This window comes from Archocentrus centrarchus, unplaced genomic scaffold (assembly GCF_007364275.1).
Source record: "Archocentrus centrarchus isolate MPI-CPG fArcCen1 unplaced genomic scaffold, fArcCen1 scaffold_33_ctg1, whole genome shotgun sequence".
In the NCBI taxonomy this organism is placed as follows: Eukaryota; Metazoa; Chordata; class Actinopteri; order Cichliformes; family Cichlidae; genus Archocentrus; species Archocentrus centrarchus.
Genome location: NW_022060261.1, coordinates 2,757,492 through 2,776,715, shown reverse-complemented (window position 1 = coordinate 2,776,715; position 19,224 = coordinate 2,757,492). Strand labels below are relative to the sequence as shown.

The 19,224-nt window shown below is 41.3% G+C and overlaps 2 protein-coding genes across 2 annotated transcripts; both read right to left on the bottom strand.

Annotated features, from left to right (window-relative positions):
* Positions 1–875: 875 nt before the first annotated feature.
* Positions 876–12,053, bottom strand: LOC115776539 (low affinity immunoglobulin gamma Fc region receptor II-like). Its single transcript, XM_030724255.1, has 9 exons — positions 12,029–12,053; positions 10,854–10,871; positions 10,491–10,763; positions 10,166–10,411; positions 9,936–10,079; positions 8,110–8,208; positions 3,588–3,674; positions 1,135–1,244; positions 876–1,076 (listed from the first exon to the last, which is right to left on the bottom strand). Exons 1-9 carry the CDS (start codon positions 12,051–12,053, stop codon positions 876–878), a joined length of 1,203 nt encoding a protein of 400 aa, XP_030580115.1.
* A 550-nt stretch (positions 12,054–12,603) lies between these two features.
* On the bottom strand, positions 12,604–15,935 carry LOC115776576 (uncharacterized). Its single transcript, XM_030724300.1, has 3 exons — positions 15,625–15,935; positions 13,705–14,070; positions 12,604–13,467 (listed from the first exon to the last, which is right to left on the bottom strand). The coding sequence occupies exons 1-3, from the start codon at positions 15,710–15,712 to the stop codon at positions 13,244–13,246; spliced, it is 678 nt and encodes a 225-aa protein (XP_030580160.1). The 5' UTR covers positions 15,713–15,935; the 3' UTR covers positions 12,604–13,243.
* Between the last annotated feature and the right edge of the window lie 3,289 nt (positions 15,936–19,224).

The following is a 19,224-nucleotide window of genomic DNA, read 5'->3' as shown; positions in this document are numbered from 1 at the left end:
AGCTCTCCTTTTAGCTTGCAGACACACTGTGTGACAAACTGCACACACTTTGTGTGTTTGCTGATATTTGTTGAGCATTTAAAAACGTTGCATTTACCTGCCACACATTACTCCCTTCATGCTCGCTCCTCTTCAGTAGCGCTAGCTAAGCTGTTTATGTGCCGCAGCGCAACTTACGGACTCGGTCCGGCCCGCTGTGACCCCTGATTATAGCGCTATAAATGACACATTAATTATATGGGTTTGCGTATTTAATCCCTTTGTACGAGATAAGCCCCGATGATGGAGGATACACCAGTACGATTGTCTCTTATGTTATCTTATTATTCCTCCGTTTAGGCTCAGATTGTTTGATGGAAATGCAAACTTCTCTCTGACGTGTTAAAAAGTAACGAGTCTGTTTGAAAATGTAAGAAGTAGAAAGTACAGATACTTGTGTAAAAATATAGGGAGTAAAAGTAAAAAGTAGTCAGAAAAATAAATACTCAAGTGGCTACAGATACCTAAAAAATCTACTTAAGTACAGTAACGAAGTATTTGTACTTCATTACTTCCCACCTCTATGACACTGAGATTAGTCTCATGTCTGTCTTCCGATTCACAAGCATAAGCACTGTGAGACTGCAGGTGAGCTCTTTGCCTTGTGATGCCAATATGCTTTTTCATTCGACTGCTCTTTGTTTGCTGTCGATCTTCCTCAGAGTGAATCATTAACAAGAGGTCAGCAAAGACGGGTGGGCTACCCTTTATTTTGTTCAAGTTGCAGGTCACTGAGCAGGGTATTATCTCAACAACCCCAGAAGAACTGCTTAAGGAGATGTTTGTCTACCTTTTCCTGTGAAACGTTTTGTGGCTCTGTCTAATGCCAATTTCAGTCAATCAAGGTAAGTGGGTGATTTCTCCCCTGGGTCTTGAAGGGTGTTCAGGAATTGAGTGAAAAGCTCCTTTCCATCTTCCACTGTACCAAAAGCTGAATCTAAACGCTGTAGGTATGCGGCAGGAGGCGACTCAGGCCGTAAGCCCTTAACTACATCTGCTGCAGGTGGGAGTAAACTTTTAAGGATCTTTCTGGATATCTGTAGGGGAGACACAATAGGATCACTTCAGAACAGCTCAATGTAGCCGCTTTTCCACCAATGGGGTTCTGGTGCTCGTGCTGTTCCCAGAAGAACCGGCGAAAACCTTAGTGTTTCCACCGCACTTGCGAACCGCTCCTTTACGAATGAGTGTGGGTGGGTCCTCGTCTGAACACGGAAACCACGGAGCACAAACGTGGGCGAACACGCTCCCCTTTCTTGTGCTGCAAATACATTTTAGGGTCCAAACCAAACTACTGCAGCATCTGTGTGCAGCACAGAGGGAAACACAGACAGCGATTAGAGCAAGACGACAAGTACGCTCTTTGTGTCCTTTTATCTGTGATATGAACTGATACAAAGCAGCAAGTTCAGCCTTAGAGCCCAACCTAATTCACAGCCGTGAAAATTGCTTCGCTTTTCTCATGTAATACACATGTAATATGGTAGAAAACTTGATGTTGAGACGGCAGAGTCACGCCCTTCTGCTGCTTTCGTCACGCGTTCTTGGTTCGAGACCAGCTAGCTTGCGAGGCCCGAGTTGAACCTGTTTTTCGGCCGAGCACCGAGTGCGGTTGTGGTGGAAAAACCGCTGAATGATTCAAATACTGGCACAGACACCAAAACCCCCGTCGGTGAAAAAGCGGCTTGTGTATGCGCCATGTGTCACCACTGCCACTTTGTGTGACATCTGAGAACAAAATGTGAGGCTGTTGCACCTTAAGATCAGATGATGATAAGACAGCAGTCTCAACATGTGTGAGGGAAGATTCTTCTGTTGTGAGCTGCATGACTCCAACATCTTCCACAATCTGTGACATCGTCTCTTTCGATGCTTCACTATAATCTTTGCCACTGAACTTAAGTAGTTCCTTGAGCTCAGCCAAGTAGGTCTTAGTGACATTACTTCCGATCTTGGTAGCGTACACACTACTCAAGGTCTTCACATCATATACAACAGTGGAGTCCCTTGTGTTTCATACCTGTCCAGTAAGCAGGGTTTTAAACACTCTAAGGCTGAACCATTGGATTATTCAACAATCGAGTTTTGATAGAATTCAGACAGTGAATCATCAACAGCAAGGATTCTCCCAATTTTCTCTTTAAGGAGATGTGATCAAGTCCTGTTCACGCTTAGTCACGTGTTCAAGAGTTTTAGATTGTCACTAAACACTCAGCTTTGTGTGTATATGTATTTTTGCTAAAGAAAAAGTAAAATATAATACTTAAAATTTTTAAAAGTAATGTAAATGAATAATGGACAATTCTTGCCTTGTCAGCTCATTTCTTTATGACTGAGAAAATAAAGGTATTACAACCCTACACACATATATTTAACATGCACTGCAACTGCAGCTGTTATTCTTTGTTTTCTGCAAAATGTGACTTCTTCGGTTAGCCACAGCCAAACCTGAAGAAGTCAAGTTTTCCATCTGACACCTCGGTGAAAGCCACAGAACCACACAAGGAGAACAGATGAGAACAAAAGTTTATTAATCTGCAAAGAAACCAGATCACTAACATGGGAACAACACTCATACTGTGGCCACTCATTTATACAATCATTCAGCTCATATCATATCAACTCATTTATATTATCATTGCTGAATTTAAGTGTAAAATAATAATAAAAAAAGACATAAAATACATTAAAAAAAATCTTTGTAACATGTGGATGGTCTGTGAGGTGCTGGGGGAGCAGTCAGAGAGCAGCAGCTGGACGTCAGTGGTTGGACTGGTGGATACTTCAGTGAAGAGTAGACGACGTCTGGCTCTGGTTTAAAGTCTGAACACAAACACACACAGTTCAAACAACAGGAAACATGATTACAAGCTTTGGAGTTCAATCAAGACCTCCAACCTGCACCTCTCTGCATCACACAGTCCCAGTTCACACTGTACTGGGACCAGTTCACCTTCCACACTGCTCACACTGTAACTGCTTCATAAAAGGTCCATGAAATTCAGAAAAATCAAAAATTCAGAAAACTCAGACATGGAACCCACAAATTGGTAACAATTATCATAGCAACTGCATTGTGTTTGTTGCGTGACAGAGCAGTGAGGCTTCAAAGGGTGATCAGTGGTGCATAGTGCACAGTGGTGTACAGTAGCAGTGAAAGGAGGCGTGGGTGTTTAACATTTGACCAAGTAAATTATAAACAGAAAACAAAACAGGACCTTGTGGTACACCAACAGTACTGTGAGCTGGAGATGATAAAATGTTATCTTCTTTGAAAGAGCCAACCAACTGCAATGTTCCTAATTAAAATAAAAAATAGAATTCTAACAGCTTTCAATTTTGTTTCAACAGGAAACAGGATATTTCTTAAAGCATATTTATGACCACTGCTATATTCTGTCTGTCATATACTTTAAAGCTTTCTTTTTGAGAAAGATGAGCAGTTTGAGATCCTGATCTTCAGTCAGAATTAGCTTAACATAAAGATGGAAACAGGGTGAGCAGCTAGCTGGGCTCTGTCCAAAGTTAAAAATAAAGAGCAGCTGTACCTCTGTTCCTCTTTGGTTTAACAGCTATTTGTCCATAAGTGACGTCTTCTGTTGTCACTGCTGAGGAGACTGCAGCTGGGTCACTGTCTGCACAACAAAACAGAAATTATTACAACACTAACAGTACTGTTATCCTATTACGCTATATTTAACGGTGGCAGCACAGTTTTATTTCAGTTTAGGCAGAGATTAAGCTACATTTTTTTTTTATAAATAGCAGCAGCAGATACAGCAGCAGTCATTTTCCACATAATAACACCTCTTTGAAAAACAAATGACCAGAAAGAACTGGTGGGTGTTTCTGTGAAAATGAAAGGGAGACGACCACAAAGCTAGCACCTGAGATGCTTCACCACAGAGCACAAAGTGAACATGTTCTCACAACATGAACACTATTGTTAGCCAAGCCAGGGCACACTGTGGTGAGAGGTCTCATCACCCTCAGGCTACAGTTAAATGGTGTCAACAACAGGAAGTTGCTGCTGTGGTTTTACTTGCAGAAAGAAGAAAAAATAATTCAGTGCATTAGAGGAGCTTAAGTCTGATCAGTTTGTCTCTTTAGACATCTCATATGACAATTAATTCTTCCTGCTAACAACTTCTTTACATACTAAATCCAGATAGCTGACACACTTGCGCTGCCACTGGATTTAATGCTCAGTTGTGGCACTGTCAAAAGTCACAACACACCTTAACTATGGTCCATTTATGGTGGACCTGTGGCCTCAGAAAATTCCACATGTGAACTAAAAAATACTGAAATATTTTAGTCTTTCTAAAACACATTTGTGCACCCCAGAGATGAACCTAATCCTCCATGATCATTAACACATGATGTATTTGGTTTTGATTCACAGAACATCATTCTGGCACAAGAGATCAATAAAAAATGAACAACTAAATAAATTAATTATTAATGATTCAAGTATTTCCTTTTTCGTGAAACCCTGATCAGTTGTTTCAAAAATAAAACATATGAAGCTATGAAAAAAGTTATGTAATGAAGAATCTATCTATCTATCTATCTATCTATCTATCTATCTATCTATCTATCTATCTATCTATCTATCTATCTATCTATCTATCTATCTATCTATCTGGTGGCTGTAGCTCAGTAGGTAGAGCAGGTCACTTACTGATTGGAAGGTCAGCGGTTCGATTCCTGGCTACTCCAGGCTACATGCCAATGTATCCTTGGGCAAGATACTTAATTAAAAGCACTTAGCTTAGTAAACATGGAAGTGCTTGTATGAATGGGAGTGCCTGGGTGAATGTAAACATGTTGTATAAGCACTTTGAGTGCTCATACTGAGTAGAAAAGCACTATATAAGAACTAGTCCATTTACCATATCTATCTATCGGCAAGACTGGCTATGAATATGACTATAAAATGGAGCAATCATCAGCCACCTTCTCTATGTGGATGACATCAAGCTGTATTGATTCACTGATCCAACCCATCAGGATCCACAGTGGGGATCCAACACACTTGAATCAAATGGCTGAATTACCTCCTCAGTATGCAGTCAAGTTCTCCAGAGTCCTGCTAATGACTTCTATATTTGACTCAGGTGTGTTGAAGCAGAGACACATCTAAAACCTGCAGGATACCGGCCCTCGAGGCCTGGATGTCAGGATGCCTGATCTACAGCAATGGTATCGGAATGTCATTCGGACTGGAGAAGTGTAGTCAGATGGTAACTAAGAGAGGAAAAGTAGTCAGAACTGAAGGGATCGCTCTTCTTGAAGGCAAATTGCAGACACTGAGGACAGTTATAAGTATCCTGGAATCCCACAGGCAAATGGAAACCATGAAGAGGCCACTAGGAAAACTGCAACCTCCAAGTACCTGAAGAGAGTAAGGCAAGTCCTGAAGAGTCAGCTGAATGGGAAGAACAAGATCCAGGCATTCAACACCTATGCCCTGCCAGTTGTCAGATACCCTGCTGGGAGATAGAAGCCCACTGATGCCAAGACAAAAAAGCTCCTTACCATGCATGGAGGGTTTCGCCCCAAATCCAGCACCCTGAGACTGTACGCTAAGTGGAAGAGAAGAAGCCGAGGACTAGTGAGGGTAAGAACCACTATCCTAGAAGAAACAGCAAAGATCTGGGGCACCTGGGTAGCTTAGTGGTGAAGCCGGCGACCACATACATATATTGCGGTGTGGGCAGCACGGGTTTGAATCGCGGCCCGCCGCCAATTTGCCTGTGTGTCTTCCTCTATATCTTTCCCCCATTTTCTGTATTTCTCCACTGCCCATATAAGCCACTGTGGCCACAAATCCAAAATAAAAAAAAAAAGCGAAGATCCATGAATACATCAGGAAGTGCCTAGTGACTACCTCAGGCAGCAAGAATAGGAACCATCACGAAAGGTCAGGCCTCTGTACGGAATGTACCACCGTCAAATAGAAGAAGAGGCTGACATAGAGAAATCCTACCAATGGCTGGACAAAGCTGGACTGAAAGACAGCACAGAGGCACTAATCATGGCAGCACAGGAACAAGCTGTGAGCACAAGATCAATAGAGTAAGTTTGGTTTCTAAGGTGCCTGAGAGGAGTTTCCAGGTTTTTTTCCTAGATTCTGGGTGTTGTGTATCTGTCTTGGTTGACACGTCTCTGCAACTCTGTGGGAAGGTGCCTTAACTGTTGTGTGGTCCATCGTTGCCTGAGGTATGTTTCAGTTTTCTCAGATTCCCCAAAATGACTACACCAGTATCCTGGAGAGTCTACCCATTAGACAAATATTAGATTGAGATGGAACAATATATTTTTTGTCCTGGTCATTAAACGATGGGTCAGCTGTTTAGCCTCTCAAGTGAGAGTTTGTCCATTCTACTTGTGTTTTGTGGACTTTGATTATTCATTCAAAGACATCCCTCATCATGTACTGTGGGGAATATTTGAAAGTTCAGGATATTGGGCCCATTGGCATGGGCTATTTGGTCTGTGCACAACTGCAAGGAGATCTTGGTTCCCATTGCTGGGGGCCAAGCAGACTCAGTCTCTGTGGATGTAAGACTCCTCCAGGGCTGCCCTTTCTTAGGCATGCTGTTCATAACTTTAATGGACAGGATTTCTAGGCACAGCCAAGAGGTGTTGAGTTAGGTTTGGTGGTCTCAAGAGCTTGTCTCTCATTTAGTGTCCTTGCACTGGGGCACTTTACAGCTTAGTGTGAGGTAGCTGGGATGAGCAGTAGCAGCTGAGGACACTTCTGAGAGCATGAGGGTAAAGTGGCAGTACTAGGTTGGGAATTAGTTATTGCCTGGAGTGCAGGAGTCCAAGCAGATTGGGGTCTTGTTCATGAGTGATGTAAGAAGGGAGACTGAATGGCAGTTTCGTGCAGTATCTGGATGTCAGTGGAACTGGGCCGCTAGTGTTCATTGATTATGTGACTGCTGATAGAAGTAACAGGATGACTTTTGAAATGTACTGGGCTATATGTCTGAGTAGATTCTCAGTCATCCAGGTCATCGTAGTCTCTGGAGCTAGACAGGGCTATACTCTCTGCTCAGGTTCAACCAAATGGTTGATCAGGTGGTGTTTTACAGTATAATGGATAATGACCCAAAAGTTTCTCAAGGCAAATGAATATATTTAAACGGCCAAGTCAGTCACCTGATATCAACCCAATAGAGCATACTTTTCAGTTATTAATCCTATAATACTGAACATGCTCGGACACAGCTTACTTCAACTGTCCCACTGTTCATGGACTTCCAGCAACAATAACCCTTTGTTGGGTGTGAAGTACAATTTCTCAGCTTTCAGAAACTATTTGAATTTTTCCGATAGGACACACGCTCGCATAATTACAGTAATTCAAAGTGCGTTTGAGCAGACGTCTCAGCGGTTAAGGGCAGTTCATAGGTGCATCAGTGACATTTGCCCAGTGTTACAGGGTTAAACACAAACCCACTGACTAACTGTTGTGTTAGCAAAACTGAGCAAATGATTACCTTTTATACCAATAGTTTATTCTAGTCTTTGTATTTAAATGTTATAATTATTCTCCACTGAGTTCTAGCACAGCAAGCACAGAGACGTGTCCACCGTCAGAGGCAATAAGATCAGTACTGACTGGTGCTATTTCTGTGCTATTGTAGACCCTAAATCTGAATCTCTTCCAGTAAACAAACAAATATTCGATTAAGAATTTTTGAAATAAAAGGAAGCTGAGAAACTGTCCTACAAAGCAAAGACAGCTAGATGTCATAAGCAGCCTGCTAATAACATTAATTGATTGTACAGTCATGATCATAGTTGTAGATTGCTGCAACTGCAATCCAGATCCAGATGAAAGGTAGAAAATAGATGGATGTAAACAAAGAGTAAAAAAAAATTGATGTGCAACTTATCTTTAAGAACAAATGATAATCTTGTGTGCACAAAATAATTATTTTAATTTTAATTTTCTATCATTTGGATGACTTTAAAAAAGCAAATAAACTGTACGAGCCAATAAAACTGATACTGTTCCCCTCAGCCTTGTCTTAATTAAGAAATGTTATGCTGTACCTCTCGTCTTCGATTTTTTTTGTTTCTCTTTGATGACGATTTGTCCATAAGTGACATCTTCTGTTTTCACTGCTGAGTGGACTGCTGCTGGATCGCTCTCTGTACAATAAAACACACACAGAGGACATCAGTGCATGCACACTGGAATAAAAGCCCTACAATACAGTAGTCCGAGGTATGATACCTCTGTATCCATCACAGATACAGACAATATCCTGGAGAATATGCACCGGATCTTTGACGGATAGGTTTTGAAATTTCTCCATAAATGGACAAGATTGGACCCTGACAAATCCAAACTCTGAATGAACATCTGTTACATATCCATAAAATATACAGATAATATCCTGCCAAATATCTGTGACAGATCAGATCTTCCCGTATTCTCTCGGGAAACATTATGGATCCACGGCAGATCCAACTGTATGGATCTGCCGTGGATCATTCCGGATACAGGCCCTGTTTGTCCAGTGGCAGTACAGCTGATAGCAAAGCTGCTAAAATCTGCTGCTAATATAGAATTCTTTAATCAAAAAGCATTTGGATCTAAATTAAATGATGGGAGATAGTTAAATTTACATGACCCAGAGAGAACTACCTCCAGAAACCAGGGGTCAGCAAGTCCCAAAGTCACACAAGCTACTAAATAATGAATTCAATAGAAATTTGAATCAGAATATGAAGATAATTGTGGAAATGTGTTGGTGTTACATAAATATAAAGCAGTACATTTCCTCTTTGTCTTTTTAAAACTGAACATCTTGTGGTTTCACACCTGCAGCAGATTTTTTTTTAAATCAGAAACAGGATGTTGAACAACTGCAGAGCTGTGCTTCTGTTAACCACAGACCACAAACACACAGTCCAGCACACAAAGAACAACACTCAAGACACGACAACAAACTTTAGAGACAGGCAAAAGAACAAGTTGTTGAAGACAAAGGAAGAATTTTTTTTTAATTCTTATTGAAACTGTAAGCTACAAAGGGAAACAATTGTAAAAATTATAATGGTGATTTCAAGGTTAAATGCTTACATCAAAACAACACTGGTTTCCTAGAAGCAATTCTAGGAACCACTCAGCAGTTATGTGTGTTTCATCTCTGAGGCAGCTATTTTTAAGTGCCAGTCTAAATGAATGGTGAGAGATATTACTTTATTGTCATGGGATATAAAAATTGCATATTGTCACCCTCTTAAAATAATGGCCTAAATAATCTTTGACAGAAATGTTATTTTTGCCTTAATCGTCATATTTTGTGTGTTTGGTTTAGCATTTTTCTTTTAGGAAAACCCCCTAAAAATAAAGGCAGGTCTTTATTTTAAAAGGGTGAGGACATAAAATCACCATTAAAATGTCTTTAAAAAAATAAGACAAGCTGCAGTTCCCTTATTTTCCACTTGAGACTCCAGCAGTGAGTCAAGTCCCCATAGACTCACATGTCAAAATTACTTAATGGCTACTGTAGGTAGGTTACGTTAAGCCAGTATAAGATGCCCACAACCTAAAAAGTACAGTCTATATATGACATATGATTGTGGGACACACTGTCAAAGTCCTCATTGTCAGACATTAAGCCAAATAATACTTTTTCTCATACACAAATTTGATCTCAAACCACCCCGAGCTTGTGAAAAAAATACCTCTGTTTTGTTTGATTGGCTGTTGTTGACCATTTGGTATTTTGATATCACTGTATGTGATCTCATCTCTGGCATCATCGTCTGCATGTTTCTCTCGATCTGTTGAAATAATTCAAATTTAAAAGCAATTATTATAATTGACTGTAAACTGTCGATGTAAAATCAGGAAGTCTGAGTCTCACCTTCAGGTTTCCTGTGAACACATCGTCTCACCAGCAGAACCAGTAACACCAGTAGAACCACAACACAGACTGATCCAACAGAGGAGATCACAGAGAGAACAGGAGGAGAGAGTGATGTAGGTGGAGGTGTGGTGGTGTGTCTCTCTAAAATAAAGCAAACACAGTCATTAAGTTCTGGTCACATTGTGAATGTTGAAACCTGCAGAAACACAGACAGGTGAGTGTGTCACCTGTGACAGTGATCCAGCTGGATGGAGACTCTCCATGACCGCTGATGTCACACTTGTAGAGGCCTTCATCAGACCTGGAAACATGCTGGATGGTCATGTGACCTGTAGGCTGCTTCCTGATGAGGGAGCCATCTTTATAGAAAGCAGCTGGGAGGTTGGAGGGAGTGGTCTTTGTTTGACAGAGCAGAGTGACGTCATCTCCCTCCATCACAGGGAGGACAGGACTCTGCAGGATCACTGATCCACCTCAACACAGAGACAAACTACAGCATTTCATCCATTTACACACAGCTTCATCAACACTAACTCCACACACTCAGCTTACCAGAGACTGTGAGCTTAACCATGTTACTGATGGCACCCTCTCTGGACTCACACCAGTAAACTCCACTGTCTGATGTGAGAATGTAGCTGATGTTACAGGAAGAATTAACTGATCCAGCTGGTTTTCCAAACCCATCTCCACACTCAGTCCTCTGTCGTTTGCTTGTGTTCCTCCTCAGAGTCCATCCAGCAGAGCTGTCGTCCTCCTCACAGCTCAGAGACACAAAGTCTCCTTTAAAGAACTGAGAGCTGCTGGGACTCACAGTCAGACGAGCTTTGAGGGTTACAATGAAACATGAAGCCAAACAGGTCATATTAGTGAGCATTTATCAGGTTGAAGCTGTGACAGAAGAAGGTTACTGACCTTGGTTTGTTGTGCAGCTCAGCAGTGAGATCAGAACTAAAGAGAAATGACACTCAGGTTGGTTTGAGGTGAACACAAAGAACAACTCCACACAAACAGCTGACAGACACACAAACTCGCCTTTTATATCAGTCCATCTATCTAATGATCTTGCATTTTTCAGTTTACACTGCCTACAATCTAAAACGCAACTAAGCTGATGATTATGTGCACCACACTGTGACTATATACAGAGTATCAACTACATTTGAATCTCACAGTAAAGTCATGTGTCCTCTGTGCAGCTGTGTTCATGTAATCAGTGAATGATTTGAGCTTTTCACTGCCTGCTGTGTTTCCTGGACTCCTGAGCAAAGATAAAGAGTCAGTTCAGACCTGCAGTTGGTCCTCATGGTGTTTGAACTTGAATTCAGCCTGATTAGTTTTTCATGTCTTCTCCTCCATCATCAGTTATCAGGAGAGCAGACAGTCAAAGGTCAATAATTCAAACAAACACAGAGATTCTACTTACAGAGCAGACACAGCACAGATGTTTCCTTCATCGTCCTTCTCACTCATTTGAGCTTTTTTTCATTTCTCTCACTGACACCAAGTAAAGCCCCGCCCTCTTCCTCTGAGCACCAGCTTTACTATTGGTGCAGAGGCAGTGGGGGCTCACTTTTGTTCTTTGTCTAAAGATAGACATTAGTACAAGTAATAATACAACTAAAACTGATCCATCCTCTGGTGTCAGTGAGCTGTAGTTTGGTTCCTGATCAAATCCATTTCCATGTAGTGGACGTCCCCCTCAGTGAGAGAGGCAGATATGAGCTGAAACACAGGAATCAAACCAGGGACGCTGCTGTTATGGAGCTGAACTGGAACCATTCACACACTGAGGCCCTCTGAACACATTTTAATGACAGCTGTGCAGAGACACACTGATGACTGACTGGAACACTATGATTCACATTTTAGATTAACACCATCCTCCCACAGGCTTTAGATATGGACAATAGAGGGAGCTGCTGGACTGGAAACACTACATGGATACAAGCAGATCATCAATGATTCTTCCATAATTTGTATTATTAAAAACCCAACCAAAAAAGAACACACAAAGCATCTGCAGCCCCTATAAAAATGAGTTTTCAAACAAACTCTGGAAACTGTGACTGTGTGGGTTTTAGCTTTACTTCCTGACTCGGGTGTAGTACTCATGTTATAAACTGAAGATTTGTCCTCCTGGACATTTGCAGAACTACACTTGGTAAAAATGTCTCCTGGAACTCATCTCAAATTATTGCAATTATTGTAGAAATTATTCCCTTTAAGTAACATGTTTTATGAATCTTTTTGAATGAGGAGACTGATGACCATAATGAACATCAGCTGTTCTTCTTTTTAGCAGGGAGCTATTATTTATACAGATTTATTCATAGGTTTCAGTGATTTAAGACATGAACAGTAAGAGCTTTCTACTCTTCAAACCAAAGTGTCACATTGTATCATGCTTTAAGTTTAATCAAAGCAGATTTCCTCTCTGTGAACGCTCCTCCATCCTGTTGTTTCCTGTTCCAGGATCAGCCTCAGTGTGCTGAATATCGATGTCTCAGTGAGCAGCTTCTCCATCAGCTCTGATTGGACACTTCTTCTTGGTTCTTCATGGTTCAGATTACAGACCTGCTCAGTGGTGGTTGTTCTGCTCCGATAACCCTCTGACTCTGTTTTTTATTAAAGAATGAAAGCTTGTTTATCTTTTAGTGTTGCTGTTTATTATGTGGATAAGAACAAAACATGTTCAGGTCAAACACAACCACACAGCTCAACACGACAGAACACCATGATGCAGCAGCACAGCAAGTAATCCATGGATTATTAGGATGCTTCAGCACTTGAACTCTTTCATATCGTGCACACAAATATTCATACATGAAAAGTGCTCATTCTGTGCTAAAACCTTTAATACTAACAATGGAATTTATCCACTACTTCTGAGAGGGGGCGCAATTGAGCCAATACATGATATGAATTATGATAGACAGAAAAGCAGTACTAATACATGCAAAACACATTTAAATAAAGAAAAAACTAACAGTAAAGCACCAACATGTGAAAGGCTGTTGAAATGTTTGAACTTAGTTTCCTTCATGGAAGGAAAAGTTGAAGCGTCACAATCAGAGGGAGCAAACATCTGACTGCAGCTACATGGAAATGATTTCTCTTTGGTTTCATATTACTGTAACAGCACTGAGTCAAACACCAGCTAATGATCCTGAACACCATCAGTTACTGTCTATAATCCACAGAAGCTCATCTGTGCTTTAAATGTAAAATCAAACCACGATTCATATCTGTCCTCAGATCCTCTGTCTTTCCCCATTGACTGACAGCAGCAGCAGACTCACAGTTCAGGTCTCAGACATTTCAACCTGCTGCTTTTCAACAGGACGATGGTTTGAATCCTGACTCTGTTTCTGTTTCCTGTAGATCACAAAACCAACAACAGCAACAAGAAGCAGAGCAGCAACTGAGAGACCAACGATCAGACCAACAGATCCTCCATCCTCCTTCCTTCCATCCTCCTTCCCTCCATCCTTCTTCCCTCCTTCCTCTGTGGTTCCTCCTGATGGACCTGCAGGTAGAAACAGGTGTGAGGTGTCAGCTGTCAGGTAGGTGATGAGTGAAGAACAGAACAGAATCCATTTCCTCTTCAAACTGCTGTCAGACATTATCTACTGCACTCTGATCACATCACTCAGACCAGCTGCTTTCTACAAAGTCTCATCAACAACATCTTTAGAAACAAACATCAACAACCAGGAAGCAGCTTCACCTCTGATCACAGACACACTGAACTCTGCTCACTCACCTGGAGGCACAACAACATTCAGGTAGATGATGCAGGTTGGGTCACCATCCAGATTAGCTCTCTTCCTGAATTTTGTTCGTCTCTGGACGACACGACACTCGTATGTTCCAGCATCATTAAACGTCACATTCTTCATAATGACAGACACGTCTCCATCCTTCATCTGTCTGTCCTGCAGATCCACCCGGTTCTTGAAGGATGGATGCTGCTCTTCTGGATAAGGCCGCTCATCACGAAACAAAAGGACATATTCATCTCCCAGATCAGGTCTTCTCCACTCCACGATTAAGACGGGAATGCTTGAGTCTGGAGCTCGGCATGGCAGAGTGACGATCTGTCCAGACTCAGCTGTGATGGTTTTCTGCTCTGAAAGAGGAAACAACACAGCAGAGAGGTTAAAGGTCAAAGTACTTTTGTTCACATCTACAGCAGCCAATCAGAATCAGGGGGCTGCAGGAAGAGCTGTAATGAATCACTGATTAAAAAAAAAAAAAAGCACTTTTCTGTCTAAACAGTTCACTGTATACTGTTAAACTATGACACATGTACATGTAATGAGTAACTATGGCTGACTGAAATAATCATGTTTTACAGGGTTTGAGCTGAGCGTGTACTATGAAGCCAGTCTACCAGCTCTCTGTGTTAGCAGGTTTATCAAACCGGTAACCTCAGTCAGTGATAACTGGTATCACAACTTTCTCTGTTAACCCTTGCTGCTGTAGCCTCGGTGTGCGCTCACATACATGTGCTGTTTGACATGTTTCTGTCTTTTTGTCAGAAAATGGAGCAACTGAGCAGCACCTGCTCCAATCAGAGACATCAGTTTGAGCTGTTACTGCATGGCTTCCTTTGGTGATACTGCTCAGGTACATGTACTAATCAGCAGATCATCTATTTCAGACTAGGAGCTTATGGTCAAAAATATAATCAGTGAAAACATTATACTTCCAGCTAATTTTGAATCAAAGCTCTGATCACATTACCTGCTCTACTCTAGGCTCTGCATCAGTTACAAAGATGATCTAAAGAGCCACCTTTGTGTCAAAAACTCTGAGTCACACCCATCCCTACAACACCGCCTGCAGCTGTGGCATCTGAGGGTGCCACAGGGAGTGGTGAGCACTGACTTTAGCTTGTGTTGCAAATTTAAGTCATTCATCTGTCACTAGGAATACAACACAGTGCCTGTTTTCTGCACAGCTTCTGTCATAAAGTCCTGCTTTTGAGTCAGAATTATTTTAACTACAACACCTTCAAGTTGGAGAAGCTCCACCAACCATAACTTCACAGTCTAAGATGCAGCAGTGCACAGAAACAGGAGCAAAACGGTAAAACGTGTAATCTATAGTAACACTATTGTGTGGCTGAATAGAACAGAATGCCTTTATTGTCATTATACAGGATGTACAATGAGATTGTGCTGTGTGCTAGCACATAGCATTGTGCTAGCATTGTGCTGCGTTAGTTACAGATGGATAACTTGGGACCTGTCCGGTGTGTGACCCGCCTTTCGCCCTGTGATACCTGGGACAGGCTCCAGACTGTCCCAGCTGTTAGGTGGAGTCCGTGGATGGACTCCACGTTGCTGTGGAGTTAAATAAATCGTGTTTTTCTTTCTTGTCTCACTGCAGTTCCTAGATCGTGGTTAGATCCGGAGTGGCGTCACTTCCTCTTAAGTCAAAGGAACGCAGCAAGATTACAAATTATACATTTTTACTAATATTTACAAACACTGCTGCCATTATAGAGTATTATTAGTCGGGGCTTCTCCGACTTTCCGCGGTGAAATGTACTCATTGGATTTCGTACTGTAATTCGTAACTGGGTTACAGAGAAATGTGATTACGGTAAAACTAATATTCTTTCTTCCGGTTTATGGCAGATGGAACCGCGATTTGTTTTGTAAAGGCTGAACCTCACCTGCAGAGACAAAAACGAAGAAACCGAAAAACAGCAAAGTCGAGCGGAGCGGAACAGACGTTCCTGAAGCCATTTCCGTGTTTAGCATCTAAGCTGACACGGAAATGATGTTTCGCCAGGGCGACCGCATACCAAGTGACGTAACTAAGTAGCTAGACTTACGTGTGTGACAATCATGTTTTACAGGATCAAGTGCTAAGACCCCAATTAACACCTAGTCCTCTAACAGACTACTAGCCATCTGCTAACCATGGACCATGAGGGGAAAATTAGTATTTCCCGACCGGTCGTGAGGGGCTGCTGTAGGTTCTTGCCAGTCACACTGGCTGTTCAGCGACCCCCTGGCAACCATCCCCAGCAACAATTTCCCAACCGGCTAGTGAAAACCTTGCTTGCTTTGTTTGCTAGCATATTGCCGCAATTGAAGTGATGGATTTGTGTACAAACGCTACAAAGTTACTCTTCGTGTATAACCGAAGAGTGCAACACCGGAAACACAGACCGCTTTCTTTCAAAGTAAAATTGACACCGTTTGAATCATGTTGGATGTAGCGCTGAGGCACAACTTTTACTTTGAAGGCGAACTGTTTTCATCCCCCTGTTTGTGGCACATTTTTGCGAGTTTTACTGCATTCATTAAAAAACTTAAAAGTTTACCTGAGATAATTTTTTTCTTGATGATTCCTGCCACTTGAAGTTGCTCCTGTTCTCATCAGGCGTGTCCTCATCAGGATGGGCATCGTTGTCACAGTGTGGGACTGTAGCCTGAGGTTTATATTAATTGTATGAATGTCATGTGACAATGTGTTTCAGGTCATGTTATAGAGTAATACAAAAGCAGTTTAATGACTAGTGTAAAAGGTACTTCTTCTTAAGAGAAATTTATTAGCATTACTACATTACTTGGAATTATTTAGAAAAATAAAAACAAGTAAAGTGTACCAACCTAGTTGCAGATTGAATAGGATAACGCTGGGAGCCATTTCCCATCAGTCCATGCCTTCAGACAGTGAAACCCTTTGAGCCTAAATGGAGGGGAAAATAACACATAAAAGACAAGTGGGGATCAATCACTGGACCTTATTGCATGCAAAGAGATGAACCAGGCAAAGTCATAAAAATTATGTAACATTTACAGAGCTACAGTATACTCACTTGTGAGAGTGGGTCAGAAAAAAAAAAAAGAGACGCAAGAACATTCATGAAAATTAAAGATGCTATGATTCCAATGGAATGTAGCCAAAGAGAGTTATGCCTGCTTCCAGAGACAATAGCCAACTGCAGCCACAAGGTGGCAGTAATTTAATCGATGGCTGAGCCATTTTTATGCTGCTTGAAATGTAACAGAAGTTTACTGTTACTTTTGGTAGGTTTTAACTTGTGTCTATTTTTAGATTCTGGTGAGCCAACAATTCTTGATGCATCCCCCAAGCTTTGCAGACAATGTTTCACATGCCTGAGGACGTGGGTGTGTGAACTATAGAACTCGAGTTAAAAATCTGACTACATGAGAACACACGTGAGGTTTACATAAAGCTGAAAGTCAATGAACACTGTTTTTAAGCAGGTCCCCTGTCTCCACCATTTTTTTAATAAAGAAAGTTGTCAGTGGTGAGGAAGCAATGTCAGAGTGTGATAAATGAATGATGAATAAACGTGTCATAACAAAACAGGTGAAACAGAGTGTAACAGGTTCAGTTCTTCAATGATCTCCACAGAGCAACACCAACATAACCTCTCTGATCATCAATCATCAGCTACATACTAAAGAGCATCATCATCATCATCATCAAAGGACTCAAAATGATTTCCCTGTATAAAAATGTAGATTGTACTATGGAGGAGGCAGCATTTAGCTGTAGCAGCACAAACACCCGCAGAGGAAAGAAGGAAAAGACGAGCAGCAGCAAAGAGTCTGCAGGGAGAGAGCGACACATGACTGTAATCAGAGCAGAGTAACTAAGAACATTTCCTCTTCTTCTATTGTTCAGATAAAGTCTGACAGCTTTTGTCATTCAGATGATCAAACATATTGAATTCTCTGAATCTGATGTGTTTTCACAGATTAAAGCAGCCAACAGTCAGATCAGCTAAAAGGCTGAAAGAGGTCATTTTAAACACTTACTGTTGATGTGAAGGAGCTCTGAGAGCCTCAAACACTCTGCTGATCATCAGGAGGAAAATGATCCACTGACAGAGCAAATAGTCTAAAAAAATAAAATAAAATGAGAAACAGATCCGTTGGTAGTGTGACCTCTGTACTGTGTTCTACCAAACTAACCTGTATTTCCCTGTCAGTTGTTCTAAAGGACACACCTTAGACCTGTTTGTCTTCATAGCAGCATCTTAGTCATTTCCTGACTGGTTGTGAGGTTGTTGTTTTGACAAACAAATCCCACAAACCTAGATGAACAGTGATGTCTACCAGGAAGTAAATTTGTTTTACAAATGCAGGAAAATGTGGAGACTTTTCACTCCACTCTGTCAATGTGTGTGTGGGGGTGGGGGGGGGCATAAATGAATGATAAATGAATGCTTAATTGGACGCCACTGTTTCCTCCTTTTCCCCCTTATTTGGTTAACAGGTATCTACAACCACATGATCCTAATGAGATGTGGGTGTGTATAAATGACATGTTCCCTGTAATGCCTTTACATCTGAGGAAGGGCGGTTTTGGCCTGAAACATTACTCACATTATGGTTTTGTATTAAATTATTACTCAGGAGCTTATGCTCTTTGTCCTTACACTTGTTTGTTGGCCCAGCACCCAGTTTTTCACTTTTCTGGATAGCGCATACATTCATGTCTGTTTATTATTTGAAAATGTACCTTAAATTAAGTTCAATTTTGTTTATATAGCACCAAATCACAACAGTCACCTTAACACGCTTTATATTGTAAGGTAAAGAACCTACAACAGTGTGTGGGCCACGGCCCCCCTGGTGGGCCGGGAAGATACTGCGCCTCTATCAGTAACTAACTGTATAGTTACATATTAATATAAATGTATTCATTTTTATAAAAAGGGAAATAAAACTGGTGATAGGACGTGGTTAATTTGTGATATTACTCATTACTTTGACCTAAATTTACTGCTTTTGTATTAAAGTTTGTGTTCCAGTGGGTCACATGTTGGCATTAGCACTTTACATATGACTGGGTAGTATTAGCAACCTATAGCCAACAGCCTGTGTTGTTGTTGTTGTTGTTGTTGTTTTAATCAGATTTTCAAGGAACTTTGTCACTTTCTCTTATTTTTTGACAAGAGTGAAAACAGCCAATGAAATTTGACAGGTCAGTGACTTTGGGAAACACTGCCCTCCAATAATTACAGTCAAAACTGACCAATCAAAAACGACCCCCTATGAGCAGCACTTGGTGACAGTGAGGAGGAAAAACTCCCTTTAACAGGAAGAAACCTCCAGCAGAACCAGGCTCAGGGAGGGGGGGCCATCTGCTGAGACTGGTTGGGGCTGAGGGGAGAGAGACAGAGATTAACAATAACTAATGATTAAATACAGAGTGGAGTATAAACAGAGTGAAAAGAGGTGAATGAAAAGAAACACTCACCAGCAGCCTAGGCCTATAGCAGCATAAC

Excerpts from the sequence above, each read along its gene's own strand:
- LOC115776576 (XM_030724300.1), bottom strand. The coding sequence starts at position 15,712 with ATGCTAAACACGGAAATGGCTTCAGGAACGTCTGTTCCGCTCCGCTCG. Across the intron at positions 14,071-15,624 it reads CTTCGTTTTTGTCTCTGCAG|AGCAGAAAACCATCACAGCT; the intron begins GTGAGGTTCAGC and ends TTCCTCTTTCAG. Across the intron at positions 13,468-13,704 it reads GAATGTTGTTGTGCCTCCAG|GTCCATCAGGAGGAACCACA; the intron begins GTGAGTGAGCAG and ends TTCTACCTGCAG.
- LOC115776539 (XM_030724255.1), bottom strand. The coding sequence starts at position 12,053 with ATGAGTACTACACCCGAGTCAGGAA. Across the intron at positions 10,080-10,165 it reads CAGCTGGATCACTGTCACAG|AGAGACACACCACCACACCT; the intron begins GTGACACACTCA and ends GCTTTATTTTAG. Across the intron at positions 8,209-9,935 it reads TGTTCACAGGAAACCTGAAG|AGAGCGATCCAGCAGCAGTC; the intron begins GTGAGACTCAGA and ends TTTATTGTACAG.